Raw genomic sequence first — 26,208 nt, forward strand, 5'->3', positions numbered from 1 at the left:
GGGGAAAATCACTCATTGAAGGTGTTAGTGAAGGGTAAGCAAAAAATAAATAAATAACTTCCATAAATGAATAAAAATCGGCCAAGAGGAAGCAAGAGTAAACTTTCTAATACATCAACTCAGACAGGGTTATTCATTCCCTTATTCATTTTCTTTCACTCTATTCATTTTCTTTTACTCCCCCTTTTAGTTCGCTTTCATCTCCCCCTCCTCATCTTTTCTCTTTATTCCCTTTATCCCACCTCTTATTGACTTCATCTTCCCCTCACCTTCATCGCATCGTCATTCCGCTTCCTCTTCCTCTCTTCTTTACTTTGTCTTCTCCTTTCCTCTTCTCCTTTCATGTGTTCCTCTCCCGCCCCCGTCCCCTCTCACTTTCCTCCACTTCTCACCCACTTCTCCCTCTCCTCCCCTTGTGTACTCGAGAGATGCCGTTGCTACACATACACCTTTTTACACAACGAGGAAGTGATGCATTAGTGAGAGAGAGAGAGAGAGAGAGAGAGAGAGAGAGAGAGGGGGGAGGGGTTGCGTGCCTATATCTAAAAATTGTGTAAAATGTGAATGAATTTATGGGTGGTTTTATGCATACAGGGAAGTATGTACGTTACGTATATGCACACGTGAGCGAAGTGTACACAATAAACCCATACAGGGAACACCAGACGTGGATCACCGCCCCGGAATTTTTCACTCACCATTTTTCATCTCAGCTCCCAATAAGGGCGAATGAAAAATCCATCACGACTCACTTCCCCTCCCTTCCCTTCCTCCCTCACCTTTTCCCCTCCAGTCTCTCTCATTTTTTCCTCCACTGTCTCACTCTTTTCCCCTACCTCTATATCTAACAACCCTTTTTTATTTTTTTTTATTCAACTAAGCCTTTCCCTATTTCCTTTTTGTCTTTTTTTATTTTTTTTTCTCTACATTCCACCCAACTCCTTTTTATCTATATTGTATCCCTGTTCCTCTCTTTTCTTATACTCCGCCTTTTTTACTTCCTCCTTCCTTTCTTCTCGTCATCATCTTCCTTCTCTTTTTCTCCGCTCTAATTTTCCTTCTTGACTTTCCATCTTCTCCTGCCTCCTCATCTCAGTTTTTTTTTTTTTTTATCTCCCACTCTCCTCCTCCTTTTCTCATTCTGCCCCTTAATTCTTCTGTTCCTTTCTTCTCGCCGCCTCTCTGCTACTTCCATCTCCTACTTTGTTTCCTTGCCTTCTTCCTCTCTTTCCTGTTTCTCTTATTTTCCCTACTACCACTTTGTCCCTCTTCCTCCCCAGTCTTCCATCTTTCCTTCTCCCTCTTTCTTCCTTTTCTCTTCCCCTCCCTCTTCTTCCCCATTTCTTTTCCCTTCCGTCTCTGTTTTCCTCTTCTATATCCTACCTCTTACCTCCACATTCTTTTCCTCTCGTTCCCTTTGTAACTCTTTCGTCTATTTCCTATCCATCTTCCTCCCTTCCCTCCTCCTCTTCTTCTTCCTTCTCCTCTTATTCCCCCTCCTCTTATCCCCTCTACATGCGCTCACCGTCGCCCTAAAGTCATTTCCTCCTCCTCTTCCTCTTGTTTACTACCTCCTCCTAAGTTGACGTCACTTTATCTCCCAGTTGCACACGAGTTTCCTCTCTCCCGCCTCTCTCTCTCTCTCTCTCTCTCTAAGTGGCCACCATTCTTCAAGTCCTCCCGCACCATGACTTGTAATGTTTAGGGATATTTAGACAAACGATACTATTCGCTAACCCCCCCCCCCCAACTCTCTCTCTCTCTCTCCCTTCACTACCATCTCACACTTTTCTCTCACTCCCCTCCACTTCTCCTCGTTCTGCTCCACCCACGTCTCACTGTTGACATTTATCCTTTCATTTTTTTTTTTTCAGTTTCCAGTTTTTCGCATAAACTTTTTTCCTCCCTCGCTCAAAATCTTCATCCCCCTTCACTTACCATCTATATTACATTATTTCTTTCGTGTTACATTTTCACTGTTCCATTTCTTGTGATTGGACTATTCTCTTGTTTCTCTACCTTTCCTCATCCTACCTTCATCAGATTTTCTCTTCCATCTTTCATCCTGGTCTGCTGTGGACTCTCTCTCTCTCTCTCTCTCTCTCTCTCTCTCTCTCTCTCTCTCTCTCGTATTGTTTACAGATGAAATTCGCTTCTGGCTATACACCTCCCTCCTCTCGCACCATCCTACACCTGCTACCCACACAGGTCCAAGCCATCTACAGTACACCTGCAAGATCCCTTCAACAGGTATATCTACACCTTCGCCAGTCTCATAGTACATACCTGCTATACACACCTGCTCCCTCCATAACTACAAGCTTCTGCACGAATTGGCTTTCTTTTAAATATGTTAGGTCATTACAACTTCATCTCTCTCTCTCTCTCTCTCTCTCTCTCTCTCTCTCTCTCTCACCCATCGATCTACCCCCGTTCCTTCCTTTCCCAACGTTTATTGTTCCCCCACTCTCTCTCTCTCTCTCTCCCCCCCATCGATCTACCCCCATTTCTTCAATTTCCTCTACGTTTCTCTCTCTCTCTCTCTCTCTCTCTCTCTCTCTCTCTCTCTCTCATCAATAGAGTGAGGAAAGCAGGAGCAGATCAATGGCAGTCATTACTTACAGCTGAAGATGAAAGAGATGGAGGAGAAGGGAAGGAGGTTAACGAGGAAGAGGAGGAAGAAGGGAAAGAGGGAAAATCACCATCATCATAATATTAGGTATATTAACATTAGAAAAAGGAGGATGAGGAGAAAGTGAAAATGAAATGATGATGATGATGATGATGATGATGATGATGATGAGGAGGAGGAGGAGAAGGAGGAGGAGGAGGAGAAAGAGGAGAAGGGGGAAGAGGAGGAGAAAGAAAAGGAAGAGGAGGAGGAAGAGGAAGAGATGGACACCGGTAACGATGACAGTGATGATAATTATGTGAAGGAGGAGGAAATAACAAAGACCTGAAGGTGTAGGAAACAAAGCAAACCCAAGGAGGAAGGTAAGGGGCGGAAAAGGAGAGAAAATGCTGAAGTGGAGGGAGTAGATGGATAAGGCAATATAAAACTGTGAGAACCAGCAAATGTGTAATTTATGAGGGCCGGTATGTGACAGGTGTGTGGTGATTATTGCTGAGAGAGAGAGAGAGAGAGAGAGAGAGAGAGAGAGAGAGAGAGAGAGAGAGAGAGAGAGAGAGAGAGAGAGAGAGGAAGGGGAGGGGGAGTGTGAGGTGACGGTGGGAAAAGAGGGAGAGAGGGGAGAGATGATATAAAGGGGCGACAGAGAAAGAGTGCAAGGTGATAGGCGAGGGCAAACAACGAATAGAGGGACGACGGGAGGGAGGAGAGAAAAAGTGTGATGCAGAGGGGAGGAAAAGAGATGAAGGAATGAGAGACAATGTGAAAGAGAGGAGAGACAGAGAGAGAAAAGACAGTGGAAGTTGGTGATGACGAGGAGAAAGGAGGAGGAAGAGGAATGAGGCAACGAAAATGGGATAAAAATGACGCAGGATAATGAGCAGGAAAAGCAAAATGGCCATTACCTGAGAGGAAGAGGAAGAGGAAGAAGAAAAGGTGAGAGAGAGAGAGAGAGAGAGAGAGAGAGAGAGAGAGAGAGAGAGAGAGAGAGAGAGAGAGAGGAAATAAGGGGAGACGCAGAATTGGGCAGTCAATCATGGAACGAAGGGGAAGACTCACAGAAAACGTACGATAATTGAAAAGGGAAGGAAGAAGGGAGAGAACGAAGAGAGAGATGGAAAAGGGAGGGAAGGAAGAAAGAAGACAGGAAAAGGAGAGAGAGTAGAAAAGCGAAATGGGAAAAAATTGAGGGAGGAAGAAGGGCAAGTGGAAAAACAGAAGGGAAGGAAAATTCGTGATGGAAAGGATAAAAAAAAGAGAATGGAATGGAAAGAGGTGGGAAGGAGGGTAAAAGAACGGAATGATAAAGGAAGAGTGGAGGGGATAGGAAGGATAATAATAAAAAAATAAGGATAATTGGGAAGGACAGTGAAGAAGGAAGAGGGGGGAGGGAAGGTGAAAACGGAAAACGAAACTAGAGGGGCAGAAAAGCAATTATCAGAGTGAAAAGGGGGAAAATATGAACACTGTAAAGACTGCCAAGAAAGGAAAAGATGGTTATGGAAAGGATACAAGGGAAGAAAAACGGAATAAGACAAAATATAGAGAGGAAGGAGAGGACAGGAAATGAAGGAAAAAGAAAAATTGGGAGAAAAGTGAGAGAAAGGGTTTACAGGAGAGACGAGGGATTTATGGAGGGCATGATGTAATGAAAAAATAAAATGAAGAGAAGAAGAAGGGGGAGAGTTAGCTGGCCGGTCGGAGCTAAATGGGAAATGGACGTAGAGGAAGGCGGTACAAATGAAGAGGGAATAGGGGAAAGGAGTGGAATGTAGATGGGCGAAGAAATTGAAGAAAGGATAAGAGGGAACAGGGAAAAGGATCCAGAAATGGGAGTACTAGAGGAAAGAAAAAAAGAAGGAATAATATGAGAGAGAGAGAGAGAGAGAGAGAGAGAGAGAGAGAGAGAGAGAGAGAGAGAGAGAGAGAGAGAGAGAGTGCGGAAATTGGAGGGAGAAGCGAGCGAGAAGAAAAGGGAGGAAAAGGGAAAAAGAGGATTTCGTAGGGTAGAGAGAGACTGTGAGAGGGAGGTAGGGGGGTCAAATGTGGTGGGAAATGAGAGAGGGTAGGGGGACACAGGGCGGGGAGAGATGGGGGTGGGAAGAGGTAGAGTAGTAGGGGAGGGAGGATGATGATACTGAGGCAGAGACACAGGGGGGATGGGAGGGGTGGCAAGACATTACGTAACTCCGCCAGTCTGTGATGTGCAAGTGTGAATAAAAACATCCCTTTTCAGTAATTACACTAACGATACCGCCTCTTACACAACATCCATCTCTCTGACGTAACAAAATTCTGATATACAATGTAACGTCTTCTTAAATAATCCCCCATTTATTCACATGTTTACTATAGTCAGTACTATTTATCATCATCAGTATCAAAACAAGCATTCCCTCTGCTTATTCATGAAATATCTATGTCTTCCACGTACTACAAGCCTTTACGCATCAACAGATTTTCACCGTTTCTAGTCTTGTAAGTACTCGACCGGGCTAACTTCAATACAAGAGAGCTTCCCCTAGTTTCAATACAGTCGTCTGCCTCCTGTAGAAAAAAATCTAGTTAAGAGGTCAATATACACTACAAGACGTCCTGGTACCCGTATATTATGGTGGAATATATAAAAGAAACAAACCCGACGGAAGCAGTAATACACGGCCCATCTTCAGAAGGAAATTCCTTACCCAGGCCATACCACTGCTCTCCACGTGACCAGAGGAAGACAGTGCCGCTAGTGACCATACAATCCCTTAAACTCATAATTTTTCTACTGAGACAATACAGTTCAAATCAAGGAGTCAGTGAAAGGTTTATCTAACGTTTCCAGTTCGAAAAGTCTCACCAAAGATGACCAAAATAATCTCGTAGTATAAAAGAAAAAATATACGGAAGTGGTCATCGCAGTGTAGGGGATACGTTTGGTGTCCAGAGCCTCTAAGACGCCGTGAATGGGGCTGTAGCTGCATTCTAGAGATAAAGGGGAGCTTGGAGGGTTTCTCGGCGGGTAGGAAGCCTTTGTCGGGAAGGTGGAGAAGGGGGAAGACAAGGGAGAAGCAGGAGGGAGAAGGGGCGGTAGAAGGAAGAAGGGGTACGGGAAAAGATGTAAGGTTGAGGAAGACTGGAAGAAAAGGGGACAAGGTGAAAGTATACTGAAGAGGGGATGAAAAGAAAACGGAGGGTTGATGGTAAGAAGGAGTAGACTAAATAAGGACGGGGGGGGGGGGAGAAGATACGAGTAGGTAAAAAAGAAAAAAAAGAAAAAGGAAAAAAACGACATAGAAAAAGGCAGATAATAAAAAAAGGTGAATTCCCCGAACTTGGACCAAAGGACCATACAGCTCAGAAGGGCATGGAAAGATAATAGAAAAGAGTACGAGTGAAGTAGACAGTGAACAGGGTAGATGGGGAGGAAAGTGTGCAGGAGGGAAGTGGAGAAACAAGGATGGGGAATAAAGAAAATGAAGAGGGAGAAAGACATATATAAAAGAGAAATCAGGGGGAAAGAATCTAAGATGAGTTATCGGTGCCTGGGAAAAAATAAGAAAAATGTTGGACATCTCACGGTATTGGAGACAGATGAGGTGGAAATAACACGGAGGAGGAGGAGGAGAAAGAGGAGGAGGAGGAGGAGGAGGAAGGGAGGAAGGGGAGGAGGAGGAAGGGAGGAAGGGGAGGAGGAGGAGGAGATGGGGTGGTAGGATGGAAGATGGATGGTGAGTACGAGGCAGCAGGAGATGTACGAGCCAACAGATAAAGTAGCTGTAGGGGTGTGAGTAGATAGATGGTGGCAGGTGTGGATGGATGAAGACAGGTGTGGGATTAGCGATGGAGGGGATGAGAGAGATGGAGGGCTGTGGATAGACAGATATGGTAGGTGTGGATGTATGTGGATGGGGGAGGGAAAGGAAGAGAGATAGACACTTGGATAGGCCAGGTTTGGAAGAGGGAGAGGAGGAGGGATAGATGCTTGGATAGGACATTTGTGGATGGATTAGGAATGGTGTGAGAGCTGAGAAAGGGGCTAAAAGAGGTGGACAGATGATGAGAACAGGAGTGAATGGATGTAAATAAGTAAAAATATAGGTAAATTTAACGACTTGTGAAGAGAGAGAGAGAGAGAGAGAGAGAGAGAGAGAGAGAGAGAGAGCAACTTCTCAACCATCTCAAATAATCCTTAACCACACACACACAAGGACAACACCCGTCACTTAGGATGGTTGTGTCCCAGGTGTTGAGGATCAGGTGAGTGAAAACAAAGAGCGGCCCTAAGAGCGTCCTCAGGTGGTGGCAGGTAAGGCTAACACCGGCTCTATGACCGTAATGGAGAGGCGGTGTTGTGCGATAATGAAAACGGGATTACCACCAGCACTCACAACACACCCCTCTTGCCAACCCACCCACTAGCACCTCCATAACACCACCACCACATTAACCACTTGCACTGTCATAACCACTCCACCTAACTACCATCGCTACCACCACTAGTATTTCCATAACCACTCTACCATCACCAATATCGTCGAGACTTGTTTCAGTTCTGGAGATATATAGGCGGACAGACAGACAGTGTGAGGCAGAGGTAGATATAATAAGAAACTGCCAAAGACTGAAATACCGGAAAGAAGAAACAATGAGTATTACTACAGTGGATTTGCGATAAATACCGAGATGGGGGGTGGGGGATCTGTAGTGTAATAATAAACAGACTCAGCTGCTCGTCTCCATAACCAAGACAAGACGCTAAAATTTCAAAACCGACGCTAATATAATGCAACTTAACTGGTGGGGTAGCAATGAGAACGTAGGAGTAAATAAAACGAGGCGCGTCGTTTCCGTAGACTTAACCAAAATGCCGCCCCTCTCGCGCAACACGACCAAATATCCAGCCCCAATATTTGTACATGCAGAACCGAAGCTATATCACACAGGAGATCAGGAACGACAGAGGGACGGGCTTTAGGCGTATGTGCTGGAGGGAAGGCTGGCATGGAGGACAAGAGCAGAGATGAAATAAAGGATTGCAGTCGAGCAAAAATAAAGTTGTGGCGTTGTTTCTGCCACCCACCCCAGCACCCCAGCCGTAACAAAGGGAACAGCGTGAAGCCATACAAACTGACAGATACAGATGGACAGAATACAGACAGCCTCACAGACTCAAAAAGACAGGTATGTTAAAAGTTCTAATAATTTTACACATTACACTCGGTTATCGAAGTGAGTAGTAAAATACCATCTATATAACAAAACTTTTTAAGTATTAAAAATAAAAACACAGCAATGTGAATAGATTATCCATATTTCCAGAAAGAAAAAGAAGACAACTGTGAATAAATACGCGAAAAAAGGAAACGAAGTAAAACGTACAAATAAATACATCTCAAATTAAATGAAACGGCTACGCAAACTGCAGTTAACATATGAATAAAAAAATAAAAAATAAAGCACGGATGTGAAGAAGAAAGAAATGCAGACAAAATGAAAAATGTGGATGCACGTCGCTGTCAGAAATCTTGTTTCTTCCGACGCAGCAGAAATAAAGGGGGGGGGGGGAGAGAAGCGAATAAACAAAACTGAGAAATATGAAAAATGATATTTAAAAAAGCCTGGTTTAATAGTAAAAATAAAATACACGTGTAAAATGTGGATTTAACATAGCGAAGTAATAACACACGGACAACAATCAACAAAAGTGATTAACAAACAAACAAAAAAGTAGGACACAGCAAAAACTACTTACAGCAAATAATATGCATTTATAAAAAAATTTTAATATACATAGTAAAATAAATGAAATGAAAGTGAAACCGATGCAAAAAATATCAATATAAATAAACCACAGGTCCCCCCAAGTGGGGGAATCACACAAGCCGCAAGCCGATACATAGTTAGCGCGGCTCGGACTATGACCTTGGCCTTGACCTTCTTCTTCTCCTTTCGGCTCTCCCCTTAGGGGTCGCCACAGCGGATCACCCGTCTCTATCTTACTCTGTCTTCTGCATCTTCTTCTCTTACACCTACCACCCGCATGTCCTTCTTCACTACATCCATAAACCTTCTCTTTGGCCTTCCTCTCTTTCTCCTGCCTGGTAACTCCATTTCCAGCATCATCCTCCCGACATACTCCTCATCCCTCCTCCGCACATGTCCAAACCATCTCAGTCTCGCCTCTCTAGCTTTGTCCCCAAACTGACTTACGTGTGCTGTCCCTCTAATATGTTCGATTCTAATTTTGTCCAACCTCGTCACTCCTAGTGAAAAACGCAACATCTTCAATTCTGCTACCTCCAACTGTGCCTCCTGTCTTTTTGTCAATGGTACTGTCTCCATTCCGTACAACATGGCTGGCCTTACGACAGTCTTATAAACTTTCCCTTTCATTTCTGCAGGGACCCTTCTGTCACACATCACTCCTGTCACCTTTCTCCACCTACTCCATCCCGCCAGCACTCTCTTTTTTACCTCTCTACCACACTCTCCGTTACTTTGTACAGTTGACCCCAAGTATCTGAATTCATCTACCTTTGCCACATCTACACCTTGCAGCCTCACGGTTCCCCTGTTATCTCTCTCATCTACACACATGTACTGAGTCTTGCTTCTGCTTACTTTCATTCCCCTTCTCTCCAGAGCATATCTCCATCTCTCAAGCTCTGCCTCAGCTTCCTCCCGGCTCTCATTACATATCACAAAGACCTTGGTCTTGACCTACTTTCATCAATTTCGAACTCATCCGAAATTTTCATCCCTACTGCATACCTGTAAACTTTTGTGATATCTTGAGCGGTTGCGAAGTTATCGTGCTTACAAACACACACACACATACAGGCAAACTGAAAACAATACCAGCTTCGCTATCGCGGCTGGTAATGACGACAATAAAATAAAAATGATGACAGTGCACAACCCAATATAAAACTGTTCATAAAAAACATGAAGGCGAAATATATATATATATATATATATATATATATATATATATATATATATATATATATATATATATATATATATATATATATATATATATATATATATATATCATGTGATAGACTGGTGGCGTGTGTGTGTGTGTGTGTGTGTGTGTGTGTGTGTGTGTGTGTGTGTGTGTGTGTGTGTGTGTGTGTGTGTGTGCGTGCGTGCGCGCGCGCCGAATGAGCCAATCTGTCTTGGGATGTCACTTGTCCTTGGCCTCTCACGGGAGCACTATGTTTTCTTCCTTTTTTTTTTTTTTTTTACTTTCTTTCGTCTTGTTACCCTGTGTCACTCCGTTTTATTTCTTTTTTTTTCTCTCTTTTTTTTTTTTTGGTCTTGTTACCGGTATACTGTCGTGTTATTGTCAGCCCCGCCCTTCTGACATTTTTTCGTCACAACATTTGTTTTTTTGTCTTTCCCGTCCTTCGTTTTTATTTTCCTTTCGTTCTTTTCCTTTTTTGTAATGTTATTTGTCTCCTAGTCTTTTTTTCTTCGCAATTTTTTTTTTCTCTTTTCGTCCTATTTGTCTTTGCCCTTCGCTGTCCGGTATATGTGAAATTTCGCTTCTCTCTGTTTTCTTTCTTCCCTTTCTTTTCTTCTTATTATTATTTCCTTTAATGTCATCCAATACTACTCTCGTCCATTTCTACATCACTTTCATCTTCATATCACTCTCCCATCTTCCATTAGCCTTCCTATATGTACAACCTTCATCCCATACCACACTCACACAGGGTCCATTCTTAAACCACCCTCTCACCTCTGTCCCATGTAATTCCTTTCCCCGTTCATACCACCCTAACAGCACATCCTTTCCATATCTCTTCCATTTCACAATGCATTCACACTGTATTATCCTACATTTCCCTCCATTTTCGTATCCACACCCTCACTCCACACCACACAACCTTCCACTCTCATTCTCACACCACCACCCTCACAACACCCCACGCACATTACAGAACCTCCATAATATCCCTCCATTCTTCACCTGCTATCTCTCCCCCGCCTACTGTTATCAACCCCACCTTCACCCCATCCCACGCACCACCACCACTAGGAACGATCAATACACATAAAAGATTACAGCCATTTCCTACCAAGAGGCTGCTTTGTGAGATATGGATTTTTCAGCCATAATGTGGAAAATATCATGAAACTCCCGGTAACTTTATGGAAACCAACCTCGAGAATTCTGACTCCGTTTCATTTTAATCTTGCAAATCTTTTCAATTTTTCCACGAATGATGTTCATTAACATGATACAGATTTTTCAGTGACACAGAAAATTTAGCAAAACTCCAATATTTACAGAATCTAACCTTGAGCATCGGACTTCAAATAATTGTACCCTTGGAAAATTTACAATAATTAATACAGATTTCTACAACAATACGGCATGAAATTTAAGGCCTGTCTTACGTTTAAGTTATGGCATCTAACCCTGAAAATTCTGACTCATTTTCATTTTAATCACGCAAAACTTATTAAAACTAATTTCCACTGAGGGTCTGGCTGGAAAGTGGGTGGATTTTTCGACAGAAATGTAGAGAAATTATGGAAACTAACCCTGAAATTCGAGGTTATATCATTTTAATCTCTCAAAATCTTTTCAGTCATATCACGCATCACCGACCGAATTCAGTTTCCCAGTATTTCAGTAGGGCTGGTGAGGGATGCTAGTGCCGTAAAATATCTGCAGAGCTACATACACATCTCTGGCTCCTATGACTCACTCTCACCTGAATAAAATCGTCTGGAGTCAGCCACAATAGAATTAGTTATCTCGATTATCATAGTCAATGATTTTAGTATTAACACTCAGGTTCCTGTGACTCTCAGCTGAACAAAATCGTCTGGATTCGGCTGGGATAGAATACGACAGTTGTACCGATCACGTAGGGAGTAAACTACACTACATTAGGTCAAGATTTTTCTTTGCCTACTAAACCCTTCAGTCCGAGGGGCCTCTCCTTGACTGAATAAAATTGTTTGGTAATAACAAGAAGAAAGTTAAGTCGTCACTGTAATGAAAGCTACATGGACATTAGTTTTACTCCAGAGTGAAATCTCTCATCTGGCTGAAGAAATCGTCTGGTAGTAGAAAAAAATCATGATACTGAAGGAGCCAACTGAGATTATTCCCTTCCCTTCAATATTAAATCTCCTACATGGCTGGGTATGCTGATAAGAAGAAAATGAAAGTAGGAGGTCATGGTACTGAAGTGGTTTGGCCAGAATTACATTTTATAATTACTGACATGAAAACCAGATATTTTATCGTTTCTCAAGCGTACTTATCCAAACTAGTGAATACAAAAATTACAAGGAATTTTCAAGGTCACACCACACAAACAAATTCATATACAGAAATTCCGACCCGTTCTGACTGAAAAATTTGATTATGAAGGATGGATACAAGGAATTTCTTTTATATAATTCTGGAGAGATCTCGCGTGGAATTTCCGGGAGCGCCAAACATCAATATCGGAAATAAAAATGTAAAATCCCTGGTACGATATGATATTTTATTGTTGCTAATGTCAGAGAATTTCATGCAGCTTGGGAGGGACCCGTCTAGTGAAGAAATTATACCCAATTTTTAATGAGATCTCTCAGCACGATGATGTCTCTTACATTACGTTCTTGCCCATAACAGATGATTTATGCAACTTAAGTCAGGCCCACTGCACTAGAAAAGTCAATAAATTCATATAAGATTATTAGTTTTAAAAAGACATCTGCAACTTTTAAAGAGCATGAGGAAACCATGAAGAAATAAAGGCTAATATTAATAAGAATCTTGAATTTTGAGATAAGATTTGTAGGCAACTTTCCAAGACGACGCGGCATCAACAACCCAAAATTAATATGATTTTGTGTGAGATATTAGGCTTCCCTGGGGCTGATTCTCTGGAGTTATTGTGAGGGGAACCGTCCACCGTAAAAACAAAATATATGGGGGACAGGTTTGGAATTATCTCCTTCCACGCTTCCTTCTTACATTCACCTTTTTTTTTTATCTTTCTTCTTTCCCTCATCCACTCTTCTGTCAACAATTCTTTCTCGAGTTCAATCTCCCTCTTTTTTATTCTTTTTTCCCGTATTCCTCTCTTCTTTTGTTCTCCTTGTTTGGGTCTTCTTACTTTCCTCTTCCTTTCTTCCACTCATTCTCCTGGCTTTGGTCTTCCTTGTCTCTCGCCTCCTTTCTTCCTGCCTTTATCCTCCTTGCCTGGGTCTTTCTGTTCTCCCCCTTCTATTCTTCCTTCTTCAATGTCTCTTCTTTGGGTCTTCCTTGTCTCCCTCCTCCTTTCCGCTTCTTCATTTTTCTACTTTCTTTTCCTGAATATCTGGTCGTTTCTAATTCTATTTTCAACCCCCTCTCTTTATCTATTTCATAGTTTTCGATCTTCATCCTTCAAATTTCTTTATTCCCCTTTATTTTCAACTCTTCTCCCCCCCTCCTCCTTCTCTCTCTCTCTCTCTCTCTCTCTCTCTCTCTCTCTCTCATCCTTTGTGAACACGCTAAACTTCCTTTTCAATTTCCCCTTTTCAGAATGAGTCCAACCTCTCTCTCTCTCTCATCCTCTTTTTTTACTCCCAACAATTTCACACGCACTCCCAGTTACTCCACTTTCACCCTCATCTTCAACTTCCTCTCTATTCTTCCTTTATTCTCTTATCTTTCTCTTTTTCCTCCTCTCCTCTCCAGCTCCCTCTTACCCTTCTTCCCCTTGCCTTCCTCTTCTCCCATTCTTTCTAAATCTTCCTCTCCCTCCTACCCTCTTTTCCTCCTCTTATTTTTTTCTTCAAGTACCTCCGTCCGAGACCATTCTCTTCTTTCCACCTCTCTAATTCACTCCGTCCCTCTTTTCACTTTTTCCTGCTCCTCTCTCCAACTCCTACTCTCCCCTTCCCTCGCTTCTTTTAAAGTCCACTTATTTTCCTTTTTCCTTTCCTCTCCCAATTTTCCTTTCTCCCCCTTTCTTTCCTCCTCTTCTCTCCATCTCCTCCTTCCCTGTTCCTGCCTCCTCCCTCATTCTTTTCTTCCTTACCCTCTCTTTTCAACCTTCTCCCTACTCTTCAATTCCGCCTTTCTTGTCGCTACTTCTCCCTGCAAGTCTTACTCATTCCTCTGACTTCCCTTTATTTCCTCCCTCCTACCTTCAATTTCCTCCTCCTCTCTCATTTCACTCATTCTTGTTACTCTCTTCTCTCATCCTCCTCCCGTCTCATCTTACTCACTCCGACTTCTCTTCATCTCCTCCATTCTACCTTTGATTTCTTCCTTCCCTCTCATTTCTCTCTCTCTCTCTTTCTTCTTCCCACTCTTCTCTCCACACCCTCCCTCCTCCTCTCCAATTCCTCCTCCTTCCCTGATGCTGGCGAGGTGCCCAATTTCCTTCCAACCCCCCTCCCCCCACCACGCCACACCACAACCTCCACCCGCTCTAAAATTCTATTCCTCCTCAACTTCACAACCTTTGGGCTCCTGCAGTTTCAATCTTTCTTTTTCTCCATTGCCATCCATCATTTCTCTGTTCGTTCCCTCTTTTTCATTTCTCTCCCCTTCAGCTCTCTCCATCATTAATTTTTGTTCCTCTCATCTACCAATCTTTTCTTTCTATCTAATTTCTAATGAACGTTTTCCTTTCTAAGTGTTGTTCAGCTTTGTAATATACGTAACTTTATTTACAGTTAAATTTTATGCCTATATTCTAACAATGACTTTTTCTTTCGTCTCACAGCCTTCCCTCTATCTGTGTGTCTTTTCTTTTATTCATTTTCTTTGTTTTCTTTTAATCACTGTATTTTATTTTTTGGCATTTTTCTATCTTATATCGCTTTCCCATGGGCTATATATCTTTTCTGTGTCTTCTTTTTCAATGGCCTTTTATATTTTTGCCGTTTTTTGGTACACAACTGTTCCCTTCATTTGTCCGTTCTACTGTGTTGCATTTGTTCTTTTTCATTTCCAGACATTACTCTTTTGTTTTTCCAGGGCCATTCTATCTCTCCTCTCTCCATGTATTCTTCATCTGACCAATGTCTTTTCTTTCTCTGTCATACACTTGTTTTTCTTTTCTTTCAGTCTGCTCTCTCTCTCTTTCTCTCTCTCTCTGACCTTTGTCTTTTCTTTCTCTGTCATATATCTGCTTTCTTTCAGTCTGCTCTCTCTCTCTCTGACTTCTGTCTTTCCTTTCTCTGTTATATATCTGTTTTTCTTTTCTTTCAGTCTGCTCTCTCTCTCTCTCTCTCTCTCTCTGACCTCTGTCTTTTCTTTCTCTGTTATATATCTGTTTTTCTTTTCTTTCAGTCTGCTCTCTCTCTCTCTCTCTGACTTCTGTCTTTCCTTTCTCTGTTATATATCTGTTTTTCTTTTCTTTCAGTCTGCTCTCTCTCTCTCTCTCTCCCCTTTCTTCTTCTTTTTACGTAATGTAAACTTTCAGTACATTTCACTTCTTTCCTTCTGAATCATATGTTACATTCTCCACTTCTTTCAATCTCTCCTTCCGTGTACTTTTAAGGTATTACTCCTCCTTTTCTTGCAAAATTGTCTTAACATCATTTCTGCACTTCTCTTTTACTTCACTGTAACTCTCTCTCTCTTGTCCAAATATTGCTTCTTCTCTCTTCCATTCTCTTGTTTCTCACTTTTGTTTTTATCTACATTCCCTTCCCTTTCATAGATTATTTTTCATATTCTTTTTCATGTCTATTTTTTCCCCTGCCTATTCTTCATCTGTTCCTGCTTTCTAACATGATTCCGTTTTCATTAATCATTTTATTTGTATTTCCTTTCACCATTACATAAAAAAAAAACTAATTTACAAAACACAGTTTACAATTTGACTAAAATATTTTCAGTATTTGTACATCGAATTCCACTTTCACTACCGAACAAAAACTATATAAAAAACAGTACTATCCAATTTATCACAAACATTCATACACCGTTAGCAATGGAACCTATGTTATTTTAATTACATACACAATATTTTTTTTTACAATTTAGCGTTTGAACCCTCCCCCCCAAAAAATATATATATATATATATATATATATATATATATATATATATATATATATATATATATATATATATATATATATATTATACGCTACATGAAACGAAACTCATATTTTGACTATTTACTGTTTGACTCGCTTAAACAAACAACCGAACACATGCTCCATTTTACACACACACACACACACACACACACACACACACACAATTTTATTTCCCGTTCTTTGACTCCATCTAAACAACAAATAAATAGAACTACAGGGTTCAATGGCCTCCAGAATTTGGGTCAGCATTTGATAAACCAATTTACCAATTTAGCTCAACAACGGCACTCCTTTAATTAGTAAATCAACAAATAAGCGTGCAGTCATCATCATTACCATCACCACAACCATCATCATCAGTATCATCACAATCGCTACAACCAACACTATCATCAGCATCAGCATCACAATCACTAAAACCAATACTAACTCCATCTAGTCAATTATCATCATCATCATTATAACTAACACTAACATCCACATCATCATCATCATCATCATCATCATCATCATCTCCCTGTATTTCAGAAACGGGGGTAGGAAACAATATTAAGAAAACTCAAAAGGAGAAGAAACTAAAAAAGCCGAAGGAAATGTTCTTGCAGGTTACAAATGAACAACAACACCAAACATATAATTACATAAGGTTAAAACATGTGCAGAAATAAGTAATAAATATACGTAACTATGACAAACACACCACGCCGTAGAAATATTTAGCCTACTAATAAATAAACACACATACAAAATAGAAGTAAGAATATCAAAGAATAAAAAGAAAATGGAGAACGAACACTTAAACATTACATGCAAATATTACACGATGATTTTCTTATGCCGTGAGAAACCCTAAAGACAAAATGCTACAGGAGTTTGAGGGAAAGTTATGGCGATGTTACCTCTCTATCCTTCCTCTTCTCCCTCCTCTCTTCCTATCCTTCCTCTTCTCTCTTCCTATCCTTCCTCTTCTCTCTCTCCTCTTCCTATCCTTCCTCTTCTTCTTCCTCTCTTCCTATCCTTCCTCTATTTCCTCTTCCACTCCCATCCTTCCCTCACCCCTTTCCACTCTAAGCCTTTCCCCCACTCTCCTTTCTCCTCCTCAACTCCATCTTTTTTTTTTTTCCTCCTACTCTCCATCTTCCAATTTTCTCATCTCTCTCTTTTCTTCAATCCCCACTTCTCCTCCTTCTTCTTCCTCCTCAATCTCTTCCTCACCTCCCCTCTCTTCTTCCTCCTCCCCACCACCCTCCCCTTTGTCCTCTCCCCAACTTTCTGCCCGTTCTTCCTTCCTCTCCATCCCTCCTCTAAACTCACTCCTTATCTCTCCACATTCCTCACCATTCTCCTCTTCTCTTCCCCCCCCCTCTTCCCTTTCTTCCCCCCTCCCTCCTCCCTTTCCTCCCATCTTCCCTTTCTCACTCCCCCCTACGCCCTTTCTTCCCTCTCCCTCCCCCCTTTCGCACTCCCACCTACGCCCTTTCTTCCTCCCTGCCTCCCCCTTTCCCTTTCCTCCTCCTTTCCTCTTCCTCTCCCCTTTCCTCCTAAACACCCTGGCGCCGCCCTCATAAAAACTTGGTGTTAAACTTGCAAGATCCCGGGAGTTATATCCGCCAGTTCCTGTCTGTCTCACTCTAACTTTTCTCGCTCTCATTTTCTCACTCAAAAACTTCCTGGCTCACCCTCGTACACACATACTCATTGCCTAAACCTCTCTCTCTCTCTCTCTCTCTAATCGTTCTCATTTCTCCTCATTAAATCTTCCTCTCACGTTCACATGCCAGTTCCTTCAAACTCTCGCTCCCATTTTTCCTCACTGAAATTTTCTCCTTCTCTCTCGTCTCACACAATCATTCCCTCAACTTCTTACTTTTTATATTCCTCTCGCAATCTACTTGCCCTTCCCCCCCCCCTCGCACTCACAAACATTCCCTTGACCCTCATCTCAGACATCCCTCCTCTCTCTCTCTCTCTCTCTCTCTCTCTCTCTCCAGTCTCCTTCCTACGATTTCATACCACATCACTTTATTTCTAGAGACTGTAGAGAAACCCCATTCGAAGGACCAGCTGACTATGCTCTTTTTACTCTAACTTTGCCTAAAACTATACCCCCCTCTACGTGTATTACATTGAGCTAAAACATGAGATTAACACTAGAATATTATGCTTATCACAAATATGTACCATGGAAAGGATGTTGTGCTAATGTCTTATAGTACCAATACTTCAAGTTTAGGTAAAAGCATTTTTTTTTTTTTCACGCGTCAGCAAGAACAACTTCAATACAAAAAGCAAAATAACACATACTTACAGAAGGGATGGAAAGGGAACGGACAATTAGAGAACATACGATGCTGAATCTTTAAAAAAAAATGGTGAAAGAATAAAATGCCTATGAACAAAATACAAACTGACTAAAAAGGAGATTATATAAAGGGAAACAGTATATAGCAGAAAAATACAGAAAGGAAAGGCAAAATAAGAGAAAAAAAACGACAAACAAGAAGACACAATAAAAAAAAGGTGATGGGGGAAACATATGGAGGAAAACATTAATCCCAGGAAAACAAGCCTAAAAAAAGAAAAAGGAAGAAGATAAAAGATCAGCACAAGAGGCCTAACACTGAGGCTCCGGAGATTAAGCCACTCAGGGTTGCATTCTTGGTGACACAGGAGACGTACAAGCACCTTTACCTTCGCGATTTATTTGGCATTTTACATCTCAACATCTTGTACGTTATATATATCATTTACTATTGGAGTTTGCATATTAATAACAGAATTTTGAGGTATAGCGTGCAGAATAAATCTCTAAGGTAGATGATTTGCGAATTTTCCAAAACCACTTAGAATACAGCATATAAAGCCACATACAACACTATCATAAGAGGTAGAGAAGAAAAACAGAATCACACACACACACACACACACACAATCACGAAAAAGTAACACCATAAGATAAAAGAACAAGCAACCAAATCCAGGGAGGAGGCCTAAGAGTGAAACTGGGGAGGCTATGGAATTATCAAATCGGAACGACTCGACCCCGGGTCCTAACGAACGATTACGAGGGGCCCACGGAGATGACGGATCCTAGGGGGAGACGGGAGGAGAGGGAAGGGACAATGGAAATGGAAGGGAACGGATGGGATGGGATGGGATGCCATGGGATGGGAAGGGAAGGGAAGGGAAGGGAAGGGAAGGGAAGGGAAGGGAAGGGAAGGGATGGGAAAAGATGGAAAAAGAAAGGAAGGGAAGAGAAAAGAAAAGAAGAAAGGAAGGAAGGGAACGAGATGGCAGGAAAGGAGAACAAGGAATAAGAAGAATTGGAAGAGAACAAAGAAGAAAGAGACGGGATGGCAGGAGAGGAGAGTAGGAGGGAAACACGATTGGAATGAACCGGAATGAAAAGGAGAGAACAGAACTGGAATGCAGTGAGATGGAATGAAATGGGCGAGAGGAGAAGAGATGGAGTTTGGAATGGGACAGATGAAACGAAATCGCATGGATGGAAGGAACGAGAGGGAAGGGGATGGTGTGGGAGGGGAAGAATGGGAGAGGGGCACAGGATGAACAGAGAGATGAGAGGAAGTGAGCAGATGGAACAGAGGATATAAGAAAAAAGGAAGAAAAGGACGGGCAGGCGGTGAAGAAAGCAAAAAGAATGAAGAGGAATGAAGGTCTGTAAAGAGTGAGGCAGAATGGTGTAGAATCAAAGGAGTGTAAAAGAAGGAAGGGACCGATATGTGCGTGTGTGTGTGTGTGTGTGTGTGTGTGTGTGTGTGTGTGTGTGTGTGTGTGTGTGTGTGTGTGTGTGTGTGTGTGTGTGTGTGTGTGTGAGAGAGAGAGAGAGAGAGAGAGAGAGAGAGAGAGAGAGAGAGAGAGAGAGAGAGAGACAGACAGACAGACAGAGAGGATGGAAGAGACAAGGAGCGTCGTGTCCCTCCAGAGTAAAAACGACGACAAGAACCCCCCAGAGAGCCCCACACACACCGGGGGACCAAAACGCGGTGCTGATAAGAGTAGATTATTGATTTTGGCAACGGCGTAGCGTGCTGGGGTGACTGGTGGGAGCTGGTGGTGGCTGGGGTGTGACTGGGAGGGGCTGAGAAGTGTTTGGAAGGGTTAAGTGATTGGGTGAGACTGGGGAGGATTTGCAAGAGTATACTTGTTGTGACTGAAGTATGACTGGGAGGGGCTGGGGAGAGCTTGGAAGAGTTAAGAGTGACTGGTAGTGCAAGGATGTGACTGGGAGGGATTGTGGATGGTCTGGAAGGATTAAGAGTAACTGGTAGTCGCTGGTGTGTGACTGAGAAGAGTTTTGAAAGGTTAAGAGTGACTGGTAGCGACTGGGATGTGACTAAGAGTGACTGGGGAGAGCGTTGAGGGTTAAAAGTGACTGTAGTGGCTGGACTGGCAGGGACTGGAGAGAGAGAGAGAGAGAGAGAGAGAGAGAGAGAGAGAGAGAGAGAGAGAGAGAGAGAGAGAGAGAGAGAGAGAGAGCCTGGAAAGGGTGAGTTACTGGCAATAGGTGGAGGGTGACTGGAAAGAGTCTGGAAGGGCTGAGTGACTGAAATTAACTGGAATGTAACAGGGAGACTGGAAGGAGCTTGGTAGAGTTAAAGAGTGCCTGGAACGAATCTGGTAGAGTTGAGTGGCTGGTATTAAGTGAACGAGTCGAGAGTGGCCGGTGAGTGGGCAGATGGAAGCTGGGATGTGACTGTGGGAGGCGGAAAAGTTGGAGAGGGTACGAGTGTCTAAGAAAATCGATGGGATGCTGGGGAAGACTGGGGAAGAGGCTGGAAGGTCAAGGACTGGATAGAAACGCGGGAGACGGCCAAGATGACCGGGAGAAGGAGTGACTGGGAACGAAGGGAGGAGAAATGGAAGGCAGATGAAAGAAATGAACAGGAAGAAGACAAAAACTCAAGGAAAGAAGGACGGATGAAAAGGACAAAATAAAGAGGAGGTGACATAAGCAGACGCAGGAAAATGATGGATGGAAAGGAGAGGATGAAAGGTTGAAAAAATGGATGGAAAGAGATTGAAAGTAGAGGGAAGGATGGAAATAAAAAGGGCACATTTAGGTAGAATGACGGAAGAATGAGTGAAGGAAGGGAATGGAAAGAAGAGGGCGACAGGAACAGGATGATTTGGGGAGGACAGGGATAGGAGAGGGTCTGAGGGAGTAATAGCATCATCCATCATCCACCGCACAACAGCGTGACTCGTTCAATCAATATTATACCTTCCAAGACCAGGTACACCACGGGAGCTCTCTCTCTCTATCTCTCTCTCTCTCCTTACTGGCCGTTCATATTTTTACTGACGACCTAAAATCCATTTATACTTTTATTGACTCCAATCCCTCCGTCCCTCCTCTCCTCTCTCTCTTAATGATACACCACCTGCGACACCTCTCTGACCCTTCATTAAAACTCATAATTGAGTTGGATGCGCCCCTCTCTCTCTCTCTCTCCCTAAACATTCACTCTTTCTACTCACAGGTTTCACTTTTCCCTATCATCCTTCAACTCCCCTACCCATCTACCAGCCCATCTTCCCTCCCATTCCTCACTACTTTTCAACCCTATTTCCTCACCCCTTCCTCCAAATCTCCCTTCCCCTATTCTCTCCAAATCTTCCTTCACTCAAACACCGTCCCCTAGCCTTCTACCACTACAACTTCTCTCCTATCACTTTTACTCCCTCAACCCCTCCAAAATATCCCCTATCCCTCGACTCCCTCACCTACTCTCCCAATCTCCCACTCCAACTACTCCCGTAACCATAAAATACCTCAACCACTCCGTTTTCTCCCATACTCGTCTCCCCATCCACATACCCATTAATCTTTCCCTACCTCTCCAACTACCTCCACCCCTCTACTTCTCCCTTATACCCTATTTCTCCACCTTCTCCTCCACCCCTCCACTGACTCATCTACTCCTTTATCCCTCTAACTTCTCTTCTACCCCTCCCTCTCTACCTCTACCCCTACTACTACTACGGGCCCGTCAATTAGATTAGCTGACATGTTTACCTCGGCTCTGACAGTGACTGGGGCCGTGTAATTCAAAGGCACCGGATTTTCCACCTGGCCTGGGCTCCAATTTGTGGCTGCGATGACCTGTCCGCTACACGAGAGAGAGAGAGAGAGAGAGAGAGAGAGAGAGAGAGAGAGAGAGAGAGGGGGGGGGCTACGTTAATGGCACAGTTAATTATTCCTATCAGGTAAAATTACTGTATTCTCGCATTCATTATAACGTGTGTGTGTGTGTGTGTGTGTGTGTGTGTGTGTGTGTATTTCGGGTCAGCTATCCATTATATGAATAATGCACATATAAACACACTATAACATGCTAATAATAATGTATATATTCATCCCCTCTCTCTCTCTCTCTCTCTCTCTCTCTCTCTCTCTCTCTCTCTGTGTCACACACACACACATTCATTAATCATCCGTGTGTGTGTGTGTGTGTGTGTGTGTTCTAACTCCCTACGACGTTATTTCTCTGACTTACCCTAATTGCATAACACACTTGTGTGTGTGTGTGTGTGTGTGTGTGTGTGTGTGTGTGTGTGTGTGTGTGTGTGTGTTCTAACTCCCTATGTTATTTCTCTGATTTACCCTAATTGCATAACACACTTACTCTCTGTCTCTGTCTGTCTGTCTGTCTGTCTCTGTCTCTCTCTCTCTGTCTGTCTGTCTCTCTCTCTCTCACACACCACCTGAGAACGCATGAAGCCATATACACACACTTTACCCCAAACACCGGCCGAACACTTAATTAACTCTTTATGGACACCCAATTCACCTTGTTATGAGCACCTGTGAGTTGATTGCGTCCATTAATAAACCAGGACAAGGACATCACAAGCTATTATTGTTGTTATTGTTATTATACTAACGATGCCATTAGCCAATAAATCTAAACACTGATGTAATTCATTCCTGTTAAATTTGGCCACTGTTTGAGTAATTTGGATACGTAACCATGCACTAGGATGATGTGTGTGTGTGTGTGTGTGTGTGTGTGTGTGTGTGTGTGTGTGTGTGTGTGTGTGTGTGTGTGTGTGTGTGTGTGTGTGTGTGTGTGTGTGTGTGTGTGTGTGTGTGTGTGTGTGTGTGCTATCTGAATTATTTTCCTCAAGCAAATAAGTCTTGTATTGAAGTGGTTAGCTAAGATTTTATCAAAGCCTTCTCACTTTCGCTGTATTAAATCACCAGGTAGTAACAGAGTACTAGGCATCATCGTAGTGAAAATATAAATTAAAAAGGCGGCTTTAGGCTCTTCATTTCGATACCGTGTTTCACTTCCTTCTTGCCACTCCCAAACTACTGTACTTTATTCAGCTTCAGAAAATAATGATCTTCGTTTTGTAGGGCATAATGTTGGCTGACTCATGAATTTCGAGACCTGTTTCACACACACTCACACGCACCTCTCTCTCTCTCTCTCTCTGATGGGTCATTTGTCACTTTCGCGGCTAATGTAAGGGGCTGGGTGGGGGAGGGGAGAGGGTAGGTAAAGTGGGTGAATAGGGTGGAGGATGATGAAAGAGAGAGAGAGAGAGAGAGAGAGAGAGAGAGAGAGAGAGAGAGAGAGAGAGAGAGAGAGAGAGAGAGAGACAGACAGACAGACAGAGAGAGAGAGAGAGAGAGAGAGAGAGAGAGAGAGAGAGAGACTGGTACTAACAATAAGACATGAACGATATAAAAGAATGAGAATAAAATGTTATGAATAGCGAAATAAAACACCAAAAAGGAAAAAAAAAAGTATGAAAGATAAAAAGGAAAGAGAGGGAAAATAAAGAAAGGAGTAAAGAGAATGAATGGAGTGAGGAACTGTGGGAAATGAAGATGGCAATATGGATACAACAGGAAATAATGAAAGAAAAAAAAATTATCGAAAGGATGGAAAGTTAAACAAAGTGAATGCACAAAGAAGTAAAAATAAATGTATAATAAATGATAAAGAATGACAAAGAAAAGAATATAAAGAAAGGATGGAGTGAGGAGGAGAGGGAATGCAGAAGGAGATAGGAAACTGCTGAGGATTAGGGAAGCTTAGGAATTAACTGGAGAGAGAGAGAGAGAGAGAGAGAGAGAGAGAGAGAGAGAGAGAGAGAGAGAGAGAGAGAGAGAGAGAGAGAGAGAGAGAGAGAGAGAGAGAGAGACGTGGATATGATGAATGATCCCTTCTCAGTTCAATATTCTTTGACACACACACACACACACACACACACACACACACACACACACACACACACACACACACACACAGTACGAGGGCTTCGAAAACTGGTTAAGTGTGAATTATAATCAACAGCAATACCAGAGTCCTCATAACTAGGGTATAGAATGCAGACGAAAGTTAAACAGTATTGCTTCCTTTGTCAATTGAACGATGCACTGAACATACCACACTGCTTAAAGGTTGTATCAAATATGGAGTTTTAATTCACTTTCCTTCAGGTGAGCTGGAAACAGTTTCTTTAACGAGTAAAAAAAAAAAAAAAATCCACCGACCACTTTGCGAGCTGAAAAATATCCAACATCTCACGGCTGCAATAACTCAGCATCCACAACCATCCGTTTTTTACAGACATTTGCTTCCCTTCAAATGGAATAGTCGTCTTTCTTTTAAACTTTTTCGAATGGCTGACTCAAGACAATATCCACAGTTAAATAAAATATAGCTAACTAGACTTACCGTACGCAGGCCACATCTACACTGGCTACCCCTCCAATACGCCGGGACAACTCCATTTTCTCTGCAATCGCTAACTACGAGAGAGAACGGATGCTTCATGGGGTACTCACCAACGAGTTAGAGAGCGACGGTGCAGACTGTCCCAGAAGAGAGTTTCGCATCCGTAGTAGGTTGGAGCTTTCACTGCCGCCTGAAATAGAATGATTTACTTTCGTTAAACACCTGAAAACACAAGCAATCAATAATCCAAAAATTATATTACAGAAGTCACTATCAGCCATCCTGCCCAAAATTATTTCAAAACGCAAGAAATTCATTCGTGTATATTCTAAAAAGTAATTAATTTTACTCTGAAACCAATCTAAAAAGTTACGAATTCATTCTAATGTAAAAATTCAATACAATTCTCACCAGACGCTAAGGAATGCACAGTAACTTACCCTTCTCTGGAAAAAAAAATACTCTAACGTGATCACATATAAAACTACGAGATACATACCTGGAAGCATTTTACTGGAAGGGGAGAGAGAGAGAGAGAGAGAGAGAGAGAGAGAGAGAGAGAGAGAGAGAGATACATACCTGGAAGCATTTTACTGCAAGGAGAGAGAGAGAGAGAGAGAGAGAGAGAGAGAGAGAGATACATACCTGGAAGCATTTTACTGCAAGGAGAGAGAGAGAGAGAGAGAGAGAGAGAGAGAGAGAGAGAATTATACTTCTACCAACACAACTCCGTCCTTACCTGTTATTCCGAGGCGGTCTAAAGTAAAATGCCAACAGCAAACTTAACTTTAACTTACCAAATAACTAAAGCAGAACAGAAACAATGCTCAGAACAAAAGCATAATGTAAGAAAATACTGTCTTATGCTCTTGTGTGTCGTGTTCTGCCATTAATTATGCACAAGAGAGTAATGAAGGTAATTCCAGTCTCTGATGCCAACTTTACAGCAGGATATAAAAATGAACTGTATTGGGTAATAATGTAACTGTGTGTGTGTGTGTGTGTGTGTGTGTGTGATTTATACCTGGCGTGTCGAGGCGGGCAGTATCGGAGAAGCGTCGTCTGTGTAGCCTGGCCAGACGACGATACTGCCAGAGATCATCCAGGTTGAAGGCCTCGTCCAGAGAGCACCGGCGAGATCCATAGTGCGAGGCCGGGCTGCTGGAGTAAGAGGCGGAGTAACCCAGGGCGTTGGGCGGCGGGGCAAGGCAGGAGGGGGCCGAGAGTCTTTTTTCTCCCGCTGGTGACCTTGCCAGTAGGTGTGGGAGAGAGTACCTTTGCCCTGGGACATAGGAGCCATGTTGAGGAGCCAGCCATGCCCTAGGAGGCTGTACGGCTCCTGGGGTAATGCGAACTTCAGGGGCGGAGTGGCGCTTGTCTGGGGCGGGGGCTCGAGCGATGCCCCACTGCGCCGCCACCTCCTCCCCGCCCGAGGAGCAGCATTCGTCCTCCGACCCCTCGCACCGGATGCGGATGATGGGCGGCGGGTCGGCCATGTCACTCCTCCAGGGGCGGGGTGGGGGCGGCGGATGGCAGGGGGCGGCCCGGCATCTCTTCCACCACTACCACACTCACTACCGGTGCTGCGTTCACTCTCATCAACGCCTTGGCATTTACATCAACGTTTCTAACACAACCATCAACGTCTTAACACTTTCATCAATGTCTGTACACTCCTTTATAGTCGCTCGATTTCCACTTAGCTGTAATTATGATTCACTGAAAACAATAAAAAATAATTAGGCACCTGAAACTTCCTTCTTAACACATTAGGTAGCCTCACACACGACCTTCGCCTCCATGAAAATAATGTTT

General features: G+C 42.8%; 1 protein-coding gene across 1 annotated transcript in view; it reads right to left on the bottom strand.

The window, feature by feature from the left end:
- LOC145417372 (microtubule-associated serine/threonine-protein kinase 3-like) overlaps nucleotides 1–25,889 on the bottom strand; it is a 254,880-nt gene extending 228,991 nt beyond the window's left edge. The window contains exons 1-2 of the mRNA XM_080286045.1: nucleotides 25,418–25,889; nucleotides 24,504–24,583 (exon numbers count right to left, since the gene is read on the bottom strand). Of these exons, the coding sequence (XP_080142171.1) occupies nucleotides 24,504–24,583; nucleotides 25,418–25,889 (552 nt within the window). The remainder of the gene's footprint in view (nucleotides 1–24,503; nucleotides 24,584–25,417) is intronic.
- Between the last annotated feature and the right edge of the window lie 319 nt (nucleotides 25,890–26,208).

This window comes from Coenobita brevimanus, chromosome 110, assembly GCF_032717465.1.
Source record: "Coenobita brevimanus isolate Jiangsu-jjx chromosome 110, ASM3271746v2, whole genome shotgun sequence".
In the NCBI taxonomy this organism is placed as follows: Eukaryota; Metazoa; Arthropoda; class Malacostraca; order Decapoda; family Coenobitidae; genus Coenobita; species Coenobita brevimanus.